We start from the raw sequence: 18,194 nt of genomic DNA, 5'->3' as shown, positions 1-18,194 counted from the left end.
CGGTGTGCAGCTGTGTGTGAGTTAGAGAGAGAAAGAGGACTCGGTAACAGACAAGAATGCAAGAATACGCATGTGCACTTTTAACGAGAAATTACATCCATGTTTATGCGGCTTCCATGTGCTGACAAAGGATTCATCTCATGCTACATCTACACACGTACAACCTATGTTCTGCCTGTGAACTCCCGGGAGACGGCGTGTAAAATATTTACAAATGACTCCGTTCATAGCATCTCCTTATGGACTGTTACTGCACATGCATTAAAGATTGCACATTTCACGGACAGGAAGCGGGAAGTATTATTTGTGGTGATGTATGTAGCTGAAAGCATGGCAGATGCACACGGGAAGGCCTGCATGCGTCTCACTGCTAACACACACAGTCTGATCACACTCAGCAGAGGCACATCCAGTATTCTCTGGCAGCGAGGAGGACGTCGGGGTAATGAGAAGCTGTCTGGTAGCTCACAATGGGGGGTCGCGGAAGATAACACCAACAGGCACCAACACACATTATCTGTGACCTCCTTGTTTTGGCTGCTGCGTTTCCAGTTTAATTAACTCCTGACCGTTGTCTAGTTCAGATGGATTTAATTGTTGGTTTTGATGCCTTTCAGCGAATGGCCTGCTTTGACTTTCGTTCGGTTTGTATTTCGCCCACAATTTGATACAGACTGTGCATCTCACATGCTGTAGGCTCATGGAAGTATTAAATTATCAGATGGGTGTAGCTTGCGGGGGAAGATTAAGGGGACGCGGCTTTTGTTTTACTTTTGTTGGAGCATTTGAATGAGCCTGGAGCTGCTGCCGACTCCTCTTATCGTGGAAAACAGGTACCAGATGTACAAACAGGTGCATATATCAGTACGGCTGCTTTATAGGCTGTGGAGCCCAAATACATACTGCAAAGATAATAATATGTTATTATCAGAGTAGAAAAAAGGCTAAGATGTGTAAATATACACAGCATCTTCCAGTTTCGCGTTTTGATAATCAACACATCTGTTGTTTAGTCTTGACTTCGACAAAGACTACAGTTTTATTTGATGCCCACGGTGTTCAAACTGTTTACTGGGATGTACCTGAGCCACAACATGTACACTATATCCCTAACATTACTAAGAGTCCATATGCTTTTAAGTGGCACCGTGATGCTGTAGTCAAGCACATCATTGAGGAGAGCCGAATGCAATCATCAGCTAACATGCTGAGTTTTTAGCAGATGAAACGCTCCCCATGTTCATCATCTCTACCAGATGGTGCATTTTTCTAAATACACACACATGCACACTCACACACAAACAAAAAGAAACCTGAAGGTTCACACTGATGCACAAAACCTAACTGCATTCTGCCCATAAAGAGGAAAAGTGAGGGGGGGTCACCAAAGGCATCAGGATACATCATCTGGAAACCACGAATGTCTGTACAAAGCTTAGTGACAATAGATCTTGTAGAATAATTTAGTGGACGTGAAAAACATTGACCTGAATATAGAGCGATATACTTAAAGAACTATACATTTGATAAACTATAAAAAGACCATTAAAGAATAAATTATTATATAAAAAATCCAGGGAGCATCTTTGTGACTAATCCTCTGTGGCTCATGAATGCACAATATTTAAGTGGAATCTAGGGGAGCAGTTATAAAATGTTTATCTTTGTTGCAGAACTACAAAACCACACGTTCACATGTTTAAAACTGGGTTTTTCATGTTCGTTATATCCAAACGGTTGGTGGCAAAGAATCTGGTCCATGCTGGAGATGAAACCAACACAGCTCAAACTCTATTTCTAATGCAGTGTGGTAAAACTTACAATGACCACTGAGTGACCGTGGCACAATGCTCTTAATTGTAATCCCTGATTGCTAGTTGAATGATGTAGCGGCCGATAATAAAAAAAGGAAAAATAGTTCCCGAACAAAAAAAAGGGTTTGGTTGACCTTTAATGTCCATCGAGAAGAAATTGGCACCAACTCTTGATTAAAAGGGCAGTGCTATGAAAGCCAATTGCCCCTTTTTAAAAAACAAAAAGGTTAAACATTCACTGAATTCTTAAACCTTAAGTGCCTGATGTCAGCTCTATGGGGAAAAAAAGAAAATCATATTTGCCAGACACATAAAGCTAATCTCTAGCTGGCAACAAATGTCAGACATGCCAGAAAATCTAGAATAAAATGTTCATTAATCCTCATTGTACGCGTGTTCTGCCCTTTTCAAAACATGCAAGAGCATTGACTTTGCATGATTCCTTATGGCTGCGAACACACAGTATGGGTAACATTTAATGTCTAGCATTCAAACCAGATTTACATGAGAAATGCAGTTTCACATTAGCTGTCATTGATGTAATGAAGATTAACATTATCAGCTAATATTAGCTGCGGGCAACCGCTGTCAAATCTGATTCAGGAGATGACTGTCAACAAAATATACACTTTGGTCCATTTTAATTTGATAGTGGGAAACTGCATGCGCGGCGTCCATTAGTCGGCGTCTCGGTGCTCATGTCTGGCAATGCGTTCCGTCAAATACCAGCAACATATTTGCCTTTGTGTCACTTGTGGTCAGAATCACAGACAGGCAATGATTTTACACAGGAGAAAATATAGAAGGGTGGGGGGGGGGGGGACAGCAAACTGCAAATCATGCAAAGAGACGAGGAAAGCACAGAGGATAGTCTGAAGAGATTGAATTCAATATCCAGTGCCAGATATTGTGAAGTGCACTGTACAAGCAATGTTGTAACGTGTGAGAAAGTAAGGCCATTGTTATTCACAGTGACACTTGCTGATACACATAGCAAACAGAGAGTTTATGAATACGGACAGAGGGACTGGGGCTTGTTGTAGAAGAAAGGGAATTGCAGTATCATGGAGATAAGTGGCCTCAAGAGGACACCGACGCGCAGTTACCGTTGTGTTGACGTTGTCACTGTACATCAGTGTCAATGACACACTGAGGCAACATTTACAACCTGCGTGTTGCACGGGAACAGGCACATTTGACTGTATCTTTCTTTGTTCCACAGGTTTTTTGTTCCTGTTTTTACACTATTGTGCTGATAACCATTTGTACCTATTAGTTGTTGTAGCATGATGCTGTGTTGTTAATCAAGCATTGCTGTGTGCCATTCTGTTAAAAGAAACATGCTCAGAAAAGAAAGGTGAAGAACATAAATGTGAAAATATTTTCCTTTCATCTCACACCGCAATTAAACTAGAAGCTACCATATTTGGAGGGGCAAGGGGTGGAGCCTGACTGAGAGATCAAGGACCCAGCACACCCACCTAGAACCTTTGCCCAATGGGATGGTAATAGACGGCAATCAATATTTTATCATCTATTTTTATATTCATAATGATAACAACTGTATTTGTGTTGCACTTATCTAAAAAAGGTTAAAAAATGCAAAAGAACAAATCAATTCAAATAAAAATGATAATAATTTACAAAATATACATCACGCTGTGTAGAAGAATACTTGACCAAATGAGACCATGACCTCTGCATGATATGACATTTTAAATCAAGTGAAATAAAGGTTTTTTTTTTTTTTGGCTTCCTTAGTAACTGACTCATTTATGAAACTACGTGAGTCGCCCTATGCTGGTTATTTTAGAGAACACTGGCTCAAAGCTTTGGCATCACGTAGTCTACGTCCATTTTATGAACAAAGTAAAGCCACAGTAAATCTTCAAATTAACGATGGCTGAGTGTAAGTCATCACCATGTAAGTCACAGTGAGAAAAACAACCTCAATAAATTACCTATAGGACGCGATGCAATTGTTTTCCTGTTATCCCAGTATGCTGAGACCTCTGTGGTTACGTTACCGCCATAAGGTTCTCAGTATGCTGAAGAGTTAAGAAAATTTAAATAAAACAAATTCACACCAACCGAAATGTCAGTGCTGAAATGTCTTCAATGGTGCATTTGTAGTCGTGCTGTGATTCTCTGCCTGTACTGATGAGCACAGGGTCACACATATAATCCTGGCCCCGCAGCCCAGCTGTTGTCTGAAACCACATCAAATGCAATATTCTGAGTCTTAATCTGGTCATGGAACGGTCATCACTTTTATTTTTATTTTATTACTATGTCATTTTATGTTTTTCGCATATAAAAATAAATAAACTTGATTTTTCACTTCGAGAAAACTAAATTATGTATTGAATGCATGCTTTATGTTCTTGTTTTTAAAGCCTCATTTAAATAGGATGTGTCTTCAAAGTCTGAATCTCGTTTTCAAGAGAGACCGTAAAAATACAGCGACATAGGGTCACGCATAATTCAGATTTTGATTCGGCATTCAGAGTTTTACGGGTCAGATCCATTAACTGTGTATAAAGTTGGAAGACACGACCGCCGCCCTGAAGAGAAACCAAATCATCTTGATTGCACCCTGGTGGCTGGTGGCGGTGTAGTTAATAAACCCGCCTCGCTCTCAGTGTCAGTAGAAGTGTGATATACATATTTCTGAAAGGTGGTTTCTGTCATTTTAGGCAGATCTCATTGATATATGTCCAAGTGCTTGTTTATTCCAACTAAGTTTGGTTTAAATGAATTATTTGATGCCATAAACATTGACAGCTGAGACTGACCCGGGACATCAAAAGTGCAAGCTGTTGGCAGCTGTATCATCGATGGATTTTGGCTTAGTTTTCCCACAATGGGAGGAAGTGGATGCCATCTTTATAGTCTCTGGTAATTTGGTAATAGCCAACATATTTGTTCTTGCTTTGCAGAGCGTGCCTCAGATTAATTTAAAGTCGGACCATCTTACATCGGATCTCACATTTTGGATGTGTCTTGATGTATCAACATTTGAATTCTTAGATTCAAAGAGCAGGAACAGCAGTGATGGGTCATGCACTCACAAATGCTGTTGGTAAACGCCTTTCTATCTCAATTCAGCCGAAAAGCACTGAGGAAAATCTTCACCCGACATGAATCAGCTAGACTCAACTCTCCATACTTCCTATTATGCAAGACTGGCCAGTACACATCCACACTGCAGTACTTAACACAACGAAGGCCTGCATATCAATGTGTGTGTGTGTGTGTGTGTGTGTGCATGCATAAATAAGTTTATTTGACCCAGATGTTAATGTTTGTAAGACCTAAGCTTTTCCTCTCGTCCACTGACTGACTGCCTTATAAGCACAAGAACATGCTGTGAGATTATCTGGAGCTTCCTCTGATGTTTATGCGTAAGACTGTACAGCCTATGTATATAAATGTTACTCGCAGATGAAATATGTTTCGTTCCATCTGAATCCTGTGTATATGATTCAGTGGGCGATAATAATCAATGTAGTAGTCATCCAAATAGCCTTCTGACACGTGCCTTTACTGTGGCTGGATCGATACGACACATGAATACCAAATTAAGTAGGAAGACAGCACAAGGTCAGGCATATGAAAAACTCCAAACTGTTTGGTCCACAATAAATCTACAACACCATAACTGTTAAGGAAAATTCTCATTTCATGTTCACTTACTTTTTAAAAGCACATCTGAATAAATCTTTGAAACGGACACATTTACGGCCCTTATTTGATCCCCCCCCCTCGTCTTTCGTTTGGCCCGTGCAACGTGAGATGTTGCGCAAAACCTTCCATTCCCGCTTCTTCCCCTATTTCCATGTGAGCAGGATGCTTTGTCATTGACCTCCACTGCTCCAATCTGATCTCTGGCATGGCCATGGGCTAATTTATAAGCTTCTTTCCCGGGATTATCTTTCTCCCTGGTGTGCAGGCCAGTGAGCAAACAGAAAAAGCACAGATACAGGTTTCAGCTACAGCCATAAATGGCCTGACTCTCCGACTGCCAGCATTCTGTGCTACATGGACACGCCGCCCTGGCTCTGAAGAGAGTGGCTCCTGAAGGAAATGGATTACTCATTCTGATTCTGGTGAAAAGTATTCAAAGGTATATTTTTCTACATATTTGCAACCTGGTTTTCAAATGTTAAACCACAGAGAAAATGTAGAGGAGATTTTCTAAGCATCTCGCCGGGGTTGGGGGCTCAACTGGGACGCCCAAGGCCACGAGGACAACTCGGAGACTCACAAAGCACTAACACACTGCCCTCTCAGCCTACTTCCAGCCGCACAAGAGTAAAGAGGATAATGTGCAAGTCAACAAGATCAGCAGAAAGCAAACACTGCGCTTGAATTCAGGTTGCTAATGTGATCCATGTGTATTTCCAGTAAACCCGGAATAGATTTTAAAGAGGAAATCGATGTTACTCACCGAGTGGCTCCGGCAGTAAAATATATTCCAAAGGCCGGCAGAGAACTTCTTCTTATCCACTACTTCTAATCTAAACATACCAATAGTGATCACTTCATTTTCATCGAGGACTTTGTCCAGGTGAAACAGTCGCGGCGCTACAGGCTAACCATGTCCAGTGGTCCATTTTACCCCCCAATGGTCACATGATGCATCAATAACCTGATGGCATGGAGCAATAAAAAAAGAGAATGACTCTCGACCAGCTTTACATCGACTCTTCACTCGAACGAAAAAGTCCTGAACTCAAGCAGCCCAGGTTTATCCGAGAAATCCAGTAGCAGAAAAAAAGAAACATGGCTTAAGTTCACACTTGTTGGTAGCGTACTACTTAGAATTGATCTCAACACGTAACAGCTTCTTAGAACCATCAGAAGTCCACTAAATCCGGCTGTCGTGCGCTGAGAATCGAACGTCCCATGTTAACACGCTCTCTAAGGACTTTTGTGATTGCTGGGGGGGGGAATGAGCTAAGAGCCCGTCAACGTCCTGTGACGCCAAACGGAGGCAGAGCCTGTGTAAGCCCTATGCCGGCCCACTCCCTCTCGCTGTGTTGCCGCGCTGCTCGACACAGTCTTGATCCCTTCTGCTCAGTCAGATGGAAAAGTGGAGCAAGCCCCCCCCTCAGACCAGCACTCTCCCTCCTCCTGGTGGCTATGCCGTTAAGATCTGGCGTGTCAGTGTTCATCGGTGACGCTGAGCACACATGAAAAAAATATGCTACAGCAGTTTATTTATACAAGGCATTTGAGATCAGGGAAATGAAAAGTAGTAGTTAACCTCCTTATTTTTCTGTTTTATCTCAAAGATTTAAATGTCAAAATATACATTTCAGCGCGTTCTGTTACTCTTGCTCAGCTAATAAACTGCCTCACAGCAAGGGCTATAAGAAAACAGATCGCTTGTGTAATGCACTTGTAATTGGCACAGCTACATGCTGTACCGTGTTGATTATAGATTGATGATTATCTTGCGCAGATGTAAACATATGGGGGGCTATTTTAAGCCTGAACTACCTGCTGTCTCCTCAGGGACAACTCTGTCTGAATCGAAAATAGTTTCACTCTTTTAGTACAATGCCTCCATTTCACCATCCATCCTTTTCATCTCGTATAGTTGGTCATGTTTTTCGAGGTTGCAGTGGGCTGAGGCCTCCCTTTGTGCACAGGACACGTCGGCACGTTGTATGGGGGGGGGGGGACATTTCCCCAAAAGGGGAAATGTCCTTTCAATACTTAATACTGCACGCCGCTCTTAAAGAAATGTGATTACACTTCGTCCTGAACTAGGGTTGCAAAATTCCGGGAATATTCAAAGTTGGAAACTTTCCATGGGAATTAAGGAATTAACGGGAAATTGTGTGGGTAACTCATACTCACTGTATTTACCTTGTCATATACAGACATAAATATAAACATTTGTTTTGTCATAGGCTGATTTAAGCCCTGAGGAAACTTTGGACACTTGACTATATGCTTCTGCATCTTTGTGTCATTCTTAACATAGCACAGTATTTGCAAATGTGAAATGTCTCCACACATGAGACAGTGCAAGTGGAATTGTTATGTAGAATAAGATGATACAAAAGCTTGTAAAAAAACACTAATGCAATACCAGAGATATAAAAAGTTGGCAAAACATTTGGAATCGTCTTTAAAAATATTTTATAATTGATGGATAAATGAATAGAAAGAGGCTAGATGGACAGATGAACAATCCTCAATCAGCATGTTAATGGATATTATCTGTGGAATGCACAGTGGAAGGTTGGAAGTCAACGTGAAGTGTGTGCTGCATTCCATACATCTTTAAAATAGAGTTTTGAATGATGTTTTTATTGCTCAGCGTTTAATTTGCGTATATATTGTTAAGTCAAAATTTCCAAAATTCCCCTGAGCTGAACATTCCCATGGACAGTTTCCAGAAAGTTTTCCAAAAATTTACCGGAAATGTTCCGCCCCTTTGCAACCCTATCCTGAACACAGGCATATCAGTCTCTCTCTGATCTTATTGAGCAGAGTGTTTTTACAGTACTTTCAAATATCCTGAAATTATCTATTCCACCGGAAAAATGTTGGACTTTACTTTGAAAAATCTCCATGATCAATTCCACAGTGAAAATGCTGGACTTTACTTTGAAAAATCTCCAAATCTATGCAGTTAAAATGTTTGATATTCAGTATGTAGGTAGTCAGGAAGGTCCTGAACACATGCATATCAGTCCCTCTCTGTGAAAAAAGTGTTTTTACAGTACTCTGAAGAATGCTGAAATGATCTATTCCACAGTGAAAATGTTTTTCCAATAGATAATATTGTACAGTGGGTCTTAAATAAATGTGATTACACTTTGGCCAGGTTTGTGTCCTTCTAGTTCCGCAGGAGCATTTGGAATACGCCTTTTGACTCTTTTTTTAAACTTTCATTTAAAGTTGAGACCTGCCTGTGCCAAAGCAGATAACGTTGGCAGATCAGTCTGAGCCCAAAGCAAGCTTCAATCTACCGTGCCAGATTGAGGATGTTAGAGCTACTCGCGTTGCACACCAGGCCATTATGACTCTCTGGCGGCGAGGGGTAAGGTGGGGAGCCTGGGTCTTTAACCACTGACCCCCCCCCCCTGATCGAGCTGAAGCCCACCGGGGATTAGAAATAGGATTAGGTGAACCTCAGCCCCTCACTAGCTTACCGTCATCCATCCATCTGAAGTGTTCGTTACACTTATCTCTATATACTGGGTCATATATGTAAGCAGGCTTTTAAAATGAGATTGCTCAGTCGCCTGCCTATCATGCATAGTCACATCAGCTTTGTGACTCAGATGACAGGGGGTTGCCTCTCTATGTATCTAGAGACGGAGCGAGAAATGCACGAGCGAGGCATAAGTAAACGTTTGAGTCGCACAATGTATATTTTAGATGCGAGCAAAGAAGCTGTCTGTTCTGATTGAAAAAGCAGCTGCCACCACAGTATAGAATCACTGCAGTACATCTACTAGTACACCCGGGATCGGCATACATGCAATCTCAGGGAGCCACGGTAATCTGTAATGCAGCAGACCTTTAAATAAGTGCTCCAAAGTGCAGTGTTTGTGTGCGTTTGTGTGTGAAAGTTTGTACGTCAGTGCAGGTTTAGCCAGACATGCCGTACTGGGGCATGGTGGGGGTCGGAGCACAGCGGTGCCTGAGGCAAGGTCAGCAGCCACCCATCGTGCTCTTACCCATGGATGAGAGAGAGACACTCAAAGCCAACAGACAAATGAAAGAGAGAGAGAGTTTGGGGAAGGAACCCAGTGAAGTTTCAAGACAAAGAAATGCCAGTTTCATTTCAGTGCCCTGAATACCTCCAAACCGCCTCGGAAAATGCGTTTTTTTTTACTCATTTATAAAATCCTGATTTCTGTTCACTAACCTGAGCCTCCCCATTTCCCGACAGAACCTGTAAAACTTTTTTTTATGGGAGTTTTACATAACGGTATTGAGTTGAGCCAGAAAACAGGTTGAGAGTAGGTTGAGGAAACAGACACACGCGGGGAATACAGGGAGGGATGGCGAGCGCAACGATTTGGGTGGGCAGATGGCGCCGGCATATGGGCCTGTTAGGGGCAAAATAAATAAATAAACACTCTCACATAAATAGTGAGATGAACTGTGAGTGCCACAAACTGTTGGCCAACTTAGCCGGCTGAGAGAGAAAGAGAGCGCACAAATGGGAGAGAGATACCACTGAAATTGCTGGCACATTTGTAAATGGACCACCACTGCTGGAAAGAAACATGCGCAGATACAATTGGGATGGGGATGATGATAGGCTTTAGAGATGTAAGCCTCTGCGCGATCCTTAATCTCCAAGTAAGTGTTCATTACTCGCGTGTGCATTGCAACAATAACGGGGGGGAGAGGCACGCGGTCGAGTTGCTGTTTCTTCTGCCGTCGGGGTCCGGTCGATGTCTATAAATTCTCCCTTCGCCTCTCATCAGGCACCTGCTCAGCCTTAGAGCCTGTGGCTCAGTCAGGGAGACAGCCAGGTTCAGAGAGGTGATGTCCTCCAGCAAACAAACGGCTGCTTCGTACAACATGTTCTCTGCCCGTCCCACCTGCGAGCTCCCAGCTGACTGCAGTCGACTTCCACTGCTCGGCACAACGCTCATGTGTGCCCTGTGTAGGTGTATTTTCTTTTAGATGTGTATGTACTCTACATGATGTACATGTTTGTGTGGATGCATCTAATTTTTACACGTGACCAGCACATACATCCAGGTTTTTCTTATTTGAAGCCTCACAGCCTCACTCATTTTCCATACATGTGTGCACACGATAGACTGCAAATAAGGATGAAAGACATGACAGCTTCCCCAAAAGAGACGCCAAAGCACATATAACGCTGCCTTGTCGATGGCTGTAGAATAGATCATAAACCTTGCCTCCTCCTCCATATTAATCAATTAGACATGTTCCAAATTAAAGGTAAACCTCAATTAATTTTGTCACTTTAGGTATTTCTTAACACACTGATTTGTGATAGGTCGAGGGCATGTAAATGGTTTTGTATTTATAAATTGTTTTCTAGTCTTGATGACCATTCAAAGCTCTCTACAGTACAGTCTTACATTCACCTGTTCACACACATATTCATACAGTGCATCTATCAGCAGATATTTGTTGTTCTATGAGCGGCAATTCAGGGTTCAATATCTTGCCAAGGACACTTCGGCATGCAGATGGGGAAGACTGGGGATCAAATTGCCGACCTTCAGGTCTGAGGAAGACCGCTCTACCCCTCAGCCACAGTCGCATGTGGGACCTTGATACCGTGGCTTCATTTGTAGATAGTGGGAGGTAGTGAAGACATGTCCTCCATCTTTATGTTCAGTCTATAGCACATCGGAAGGAGCACTTTGCTAAGACTGTTGGATCTTCAGACTGAAGTGTAAACAGTGTTTGTGAAAACGCAAACATCCCATTGATCTGATGAATATTCAACGACTGGAGGAGTGTTGTTGTTTGTCTGCCACATGATACCCAAGGATTTCAGATTACATGTTCAAATGAATATGTTTTGAACATGTGTTTCACTTTGTTTGTGTAAATTGTAAGTGTCTCCCATCTGCTTCTGTATCTGTGTCTGTAAACATATTACCTAATCCCCGGCAAACACATTTGGATGTTTTCCACATTCCTCCCAGTTGGAGTGTGTGTGTGTGGTTGACAGACAATGCCGCCACCTTGCCACTTTATATTCCGTTTGGCTCCCTGCCCTCGTAATGTCTGCAAATTTAATTTGATTGCAGCTGTAATCTTCCGGATAGTTAATTGACTTTGCGGAGCTTTGTCTCGCTCCTACCTTGATGGAGAAGGGTAGTTTTATAGCTCACAATGTCTTATCCCTCTCCCTGTGAACCTGCGCTTCCACACTGTGTCCTTTGGTCACTGGAGGGTCCTTCTTCAAAAACTGGATAAACTAATGTGATCTTCAAGGGGGAAGCATAATGTTGCTGTCATCTTTCTGGTCACAGCAGGCGGAGGCATGCTGCGATGGCCCCTTGACAAATTTCATTCTTATTAAAAGCATTCGCTCTCAGATCCAGTTTCTAAAAGCTTTGTGGAGCTCTTAATTGTATCGCAGCGTCTTCAATTCTGAAAGGATTTTCCGACTGTTATCGGGGACCCCTGTGACATCCTTCCCATAAACTGATGCCAGTGTAATGGCCCATTCAAACACATAACAATAGCATACAACTTTAGGTCCAATTTGCTCACTCACACTAACATAGGTTGAAGATGTGGGCCATTAAAAGTGCAATGAGACCATGTCCTACAACCACCCCCTGATTTAATGGATCTGAACAAGTTTGAGTTTACTATTGACAAAACGAGTGATCACTATGTAGGTTAATGGTAAGAGCTGCGTGATCAATTGTGCTGGTTTACATTATGTAGCGCACCAGCTGGTTCACTACACAGAGCAGACAATGTCAAAGCATCAGTTGCCTACATAGACAAACAAGAGACATTTGGAAGCATATAAAACAGGGTCATTCAAGTTTAACATAATGACTACAGTAAAATAGAGAACTGCAGACAACTCCAACATGGTGTGAGTTAACACTGAAGATAAGACATGGGAAAACCTGCACCACTGAGAGTGAGTTACTTTTGATCCCTTCGCAACACAAAGAAAACGTGTTTGTTCTCATCGAGAGAATAAATCAACCATAACACAGGGCTGTTTTCAGTTCATACAGTTCATTCAGTTTGCTTACACACACACGCACACACAGACAAACACATGCAGTGCTGCAGCATACACACTCACATGAACACCAATAAAAGCATTTCTCAGAAAAACTTACGGGTTGCCGTAGTCCCAGACAACGCACTGAGGATCTGATGTACCCTGCAAAATAAAGGGGGATGGGGGGAGGGGCAGGGAGAAAGAGAGAGAGAGAGAAGATAAGCAGTTATTGCCAGCGAATGATGAGTGAGGGCAGACAGGCGACAGAGTAGCTCTTTGCCGGAGGAGAAAAAAAGAGTGATGCTGCACGGACGATGGAGAGAGGTAAACAGACAATGAAAAGGGAAGGATAGAGACAGACGGTCGGAGGGAGAGATTGAGAAAGAATCATTGTCGGAGGACAGAGCCCGGCAAATAGCTGCTGCGGCAGAAAGAAAAAGGGAAGGTGCGTGTGCAATGAATTGAGAGTCAGAGACAAACAAGAAAAGCCATTTCATGGACAATAATACACAGCGAGCGTGGCTCATAAACATCCTGCCGTTGAAACGTTTGAATCCTTCACTAAAGAACAACCGCAGTGGAAAGTGGTTGAGTCGGAGTAAACAACTATGAAGCAGTGAAATGTGTTTGAGTGTAACAAGAAGTAGCCCTTCCAGGGTGTGTAGAGGCTCAATGTCGAGCTTTGCTAACATCTCAAACTTAATCCATTCAATTGCTGAACCCAACAACTGATCTCAGGTGGGGGCTGCTGGTGGTCGAACGGCAGGTGAATCATCTGGTGATCAAAGCTTAGGCCAAACAAGACTCAATTGTTGAATCAATCACAGGATCGATGTCCTTAACTGACTCATCTCCACTTGTTCCATCAGTGATCCTCAGCGATCCGGCCCCGTGCCCTTTCAACCTGCACACCTCATTTGGCACAGGATTGGATTGGGATCGGTTTTTGAGGGGGACTTTCATGGGCTCCTGATCTGGATCAAAGATTCTGTCCCTGACTTAACTAGTAAATCCAAAGAATTAAAAGACTTAACTTGGTGTCTTTGAGCTCAGTATACACTTTCTGTGTCTTTCAAAGTAATGAGTGATTAGGCTTCTGGTTCACTTCCCACGACTGACATGATCTTCTCCTGCTGGGCTGAGGCAGATGAGTCTGTTGGTCCTTCCTCAGTCCTGCACTAAGCACTTTGCCTTTGAGCTCCCCCTTATGGCATAGGGAATTATAGCAGTAATTCCACCACCACGCTGCTGTGCTCACTTTTTAAAAAGAAAAAGGATGATGTCCACTGTAAGAGGGTTCAGTGGAGCCTAAGGACTATTTGTCGAAATGACCTCCTCCACCGAAGAGTCAAACAGAATGTTTTCTGAAAGTCAACATTTTAAGTGAGCAAAAGCAGGGGAAGAGAAAGAGGTGATTCACACATTCATGTCTGAACCGTTAGGATCTACACAGGCAAGGTCACCCCTCTCTTCTGAACAGTCCCTAACTGATCTTCCATGAGTCGGTGAATCCAAGGGGTCTCTGGGCGGCTGGGATCGAGGCGGGAACGGCCTGATGCAAGCCACATGGAGCCATTTGGTGGTAAGATGCTGAGTGCTAATCAGATAACACGAGCTGCTGAGACAGAACAGGACCACACTGGTTCAGGGAGCCTTAATTACCTCCCACTTCAAGGATTATATAGTGTGAAAATGAAAAGGAGCAATCAGGATGATGATTTTTGATTGATGAAAGGCAACTAGGAATAACCGGAGTGACAATTACCAGAAAGTGATGTGTACAGCTTTTATAATCTAAAAGGGTAGATGAAGGAGGGCTGGAGGATGGAGTTGGAGGAGGAGGAACATGTGGCATCTGGTCCACTGTGGGGACACAGGGCTTTCTGGCCTCCTGATTCTTACTCACTATTAAAGACACACACACTACATGTGTGAGGGGTCTGACTGGAGCAGATGTCTTCTCAGTGAGGACATGACCATGGACGGACACTACGGCACACCTCAGAGAGCAAAGCTGGCAGCTGTTGCCACGGCCCTGCTTGGTGTTTCTGTTTTTTTCGGGACAAGGTCGCCACCGACTGCAGCTGAACATCATGATGCGATGCTCTGCTCTTCCTTTCACCTTCTCGCCTCCTCTGCTACTCATATACTGGAGTTGCTCGGCAATTCCTCACGAAGTTCAGGCCAAGCTCAGCAATGTCGATAACACGTCAAATAATGATACATGGATGTACATTGTTTGTTGTCGTTAGGCAGCATTCAGAAGTTGTCTCATAAAATCCTGTTCATCTATTTTGCAGTACAAAATGAAAACCTCAGCAGCTAAAGCTTCGATCTTAGGGAGCAGATATACGTGTATCTTCTGGATGAGAAAGCTATTAATACTGATGTTGTATTTATGTATTTTGTTTTTATTTTGATGAGGTTACATTCACTGTAAATGTAATAATAATAATAATATAATGATGATAATACATTGTATTCAGACAGCACCTTTCAAAGTGCTCTACAATAAAAAAATCGATAAGAAGACATTAGCAATACAACAAAGACTTAGGATAAAAGCATAACACTATCAAGAGGTAAAAAAAAAAAAAATACAAAAAAAAGCAAGATCATAGAAGCAGTTCTTGAGTTTTTTCATAAAACTAAAATTGATTTCTCTGTGTTCGAAGATTGTTGGAAACACTTTGAAAGGTACACGACAAAATGTATAACATGAGACAAGTAGATTTTAAGCACTTTAAATAAGAATTGTTACATTATATATCGTTAAACTAACATTAATCTCAAGAAGCAATATCTTCAGACTGAGACTGAAACTATGACTTTGAAAACCAATTATATTTTAAATAAATTCCAATTAATAAGATGTTAATCACATGTGTCCACTGAAAGCATGTACTTTCTTATATGACTTGAATTCATTTTTCAACATCACTTATCAAAACCTTCTTAATCTTGGTTGTGGTAATTATGCTACTTAAACTTCTCCAATGAATCTGAGCTCGTCTTAAAAGCTGAAGGTTGGGAGTTAAAAAGATATTGATATATATATATATATATTAGGAAGAAAGGGTTGAATAACAAACAGTTTACCATTGCTCTGTGGGAAATGTAGGGCTGAACATTTGGATCCATTCAAAGCAACTGGAGGTCAGGATATTTAAGCCTGTACTGTATTGATTTCCACTATGTTTTGCCAAACCCTTTCTCTATATCTCTCGTGAATCCCCAACATTTATAAAAATGGAATCCTAAATGTTTGCAGGATCAACATGGCCTCTCACACACTGGAATGCTCTGCAGCATGTGCACCTGCCCTCTCCACACTGTCCCAGCCCTGTGCTGCACTGCGTGCCAGAGAAATGTCTGTACTCAGCAGGAGCCTTCGGTTAGCAGAACAGAGCAGCGTGCTAGGATCACTATTAAGACATCACCCTCCAGATAGGCTACCTGCAGTACCTCTGCTGTACAAAAAGTGCCATAAAGCAGAATAATAGGAAGATAAAAGATAGAGGCATATAAAAGGAATCGCCGTAATTATGCAGTGAATCAACGGTTTAAGGCCGGGAGATGGACTGTGTGTGTGTCAGGGGGGGGAGGATCAATACAAAAAAAAGAATTAGGAAACACTTGGTGGTAATTTTGATCCTCAGGTCCTCGATGACACAGCTAGAGACTGATTTCACTGAACGAGTTTAGGGAGTATGTGTTTGCGTTTTTGTGTTGTCTATAGAGGGACTATTTAATATTCAACAATTTTTTCAAACCTGTGCCCACCTTTACCCAGAAGAATGGCTAATGAAATCTACATCTCATGGAGGTCGAAAAGAGTGCCTCTCATTAAACTTGCACTTAGTCCTTTCCAATGAAAATACCCCACGAGTCGTTTATAATAACACACTCCACAGTAATATAAACCGAATAGGCACCAGGAGACACTGCGGTATAAGGAAGTCAGAGAGGTCCGCATTTATTCAGGCAATTCTCTGAGCGCTACGGTGCTTTATATCATGCAGCACTTTCTCTTTTTATTCTGAACTCAGGAAACATGGGTCAGTGGGGGGAAGAGGAATCCTTTAAAGCCTTAAACAAAATGTGTTTTCTTGGCCCGAGCCATTTTCAATATACAAGCGTGCGATAAATAAATGCAAAACTTTGCACGGGAAAAGTGCTTCATATGGAATAATTTACATTTTTGTAGCGTGTATCACTTTACGAGGAAAATAAATAGATTTCTCTGGTGGTTATAGCTTTGAATTAATCTCTACAGTGGTTTGGAAAGCTGTAATATTCCCAATTTTCTCATTAGACTTTCTATTGAAATGATGTACATCTTGAAATCAAGTAACACAACCTCAATGTTTAAAAGAAGATGCATATGTTATACTGGACAGATGCCAACATGGAATTAGTTTGGTGGAAAATGAGACCCTTGTACTTACATTTAAAATTTGTGACAGCTCCACCACCACCATGGGCTCGCTGGGCTGCGGCTCAGGACGCACTGTCACTGTCAGGATCTTGGAGTTGATCACCGCAGGGGGACTGCAAAGATAGAAACACACATGAGGCTGTGGTATTTCTTCAGGATCATACTGCACATCAACAGTTACATAAAAACATCCCGATAATACATAAATCAACATCCACAGCCAGCTCTCTCCCCTCCATTGCGTTTGAGGGTTTTTGAACGTATTCGCAGAGCTAAACAAATACATCAACAAATAAACATGAATTAAAGGCTGAAGAGAGCGTTGGTAAGCAAGTGAGGAGAGCGCCTGAGTAAAATCATAACACTGGACCTTTTAGTATTCAGCAGAGCTACAGGGAGAAAAGGGGTTTTAACAGATCTAGCTCATCCACAACCAAGAGCACTGACCTGAATAAAAGGGCCGAGGACCAGCACAAACAGCGCATCACCCCCTATGAAGGCCTTTTTACAACCTCCTGATTCCTCCCAACTTGTGCCTTTCTGAGTTATATTCAAGATTCAGAACTTATTAAGGCTGCACCCATTTGAGGGGTCTACTGTACATGTCCAAAATACACTGACAAAGCAAAAGACAAGGAAGAGAAAACATCGAGGGAAATCTACGATAATAACCTCTGATAACTCAGATAACCAAGCACACACGAGCAGAGAGTAGAGAAACAAGAGATTATTATGAGAGAGAAGTCAGAGAACGAATTGGAGGTGGGAATTAGGTAGAAGGAAGAGGCAAGAGAAAATAGGCACACAAATAGAAATTTTTTGAGAATGAAAAAAAAAACAGGAACTACGTGGGAGATGAAAGCTTGTTGGAATGTAGAAAAGGTAACAGAAAGGACAAGCAAGTAAGTGCGGAAGTGAAATAGAAGCTTGAAATGCTTTAGAAGTGATAAACAATCACAAACAGGATGAGACAAGAGCGGTATACTCACTTTGGCACAGGCAGGATGACGCCCAACGTCCGGTACAAGATGGCTCCAATGACGTAGTACAATGTCAACTCCGAATCTGCCTCTGTCTCTGCAACAGAAAATTTAGCAAATGATCAGACCCAATTAGTTAAAATCAAATATACATTTATATTGTAAGTTTATCTTGTGCACAGGCACAGAATTCTGGCAAAAAAAAAGGTCAAGCTTTGTGTAAAATACCAAGTGACAGTTGCCAT

At 42.1% G+C, this 18,194-nt stretch overlaps 1 protein-coding gene across 1 annotated transcript in view; it reads right to left on the bottom strand.

The window, feature by feature from the left end:
* The window catches only part of adgrb2 (adhesion G protein-coupled receptor B2), a 212,820-nt gene that overhangs the window by 60,870 nt on the left and 133,756 nt on the right, over positions 1-18,194 (bottom strand). Inside the window, exons 13-15 of the mRNA XM_062410584.1 lie at positions 17,959-18,046; positions 16,980-17,082; positions 12,650-12,693 (exon numbers count right to left, since the gene is read on the bottom strand). Coding sequence (XP_062266568.1) covers positions 12,650-12,693; positions 16,980-17,082; positions 17,959-18,046 — 235 coding nt within the window. The remainder of the gene's footprint in view (positions 1-12,649; positions 12,694-16,979; positions 17,083-17,958; positions 18,047-18,194) is intronic.

Source organism: Platichthys flesus, chromosome 17 (assembly GCF_949316205.1).
Source record: "Platichthys flesus chromosome 17, fPlaFle2.1, whole genome shotgun sequence".
Classification (NCBI taxonomy): domain Eukaryota; kingdom Metazoa; phylum Chordata; class Actinopteri; order Pleuronectiformes; family Pleuronectidae; genus Platichthys; species Platichthys flesus.
This window is presented reverse-complemented; position numbering and strand designations above follow the sequence as displayed.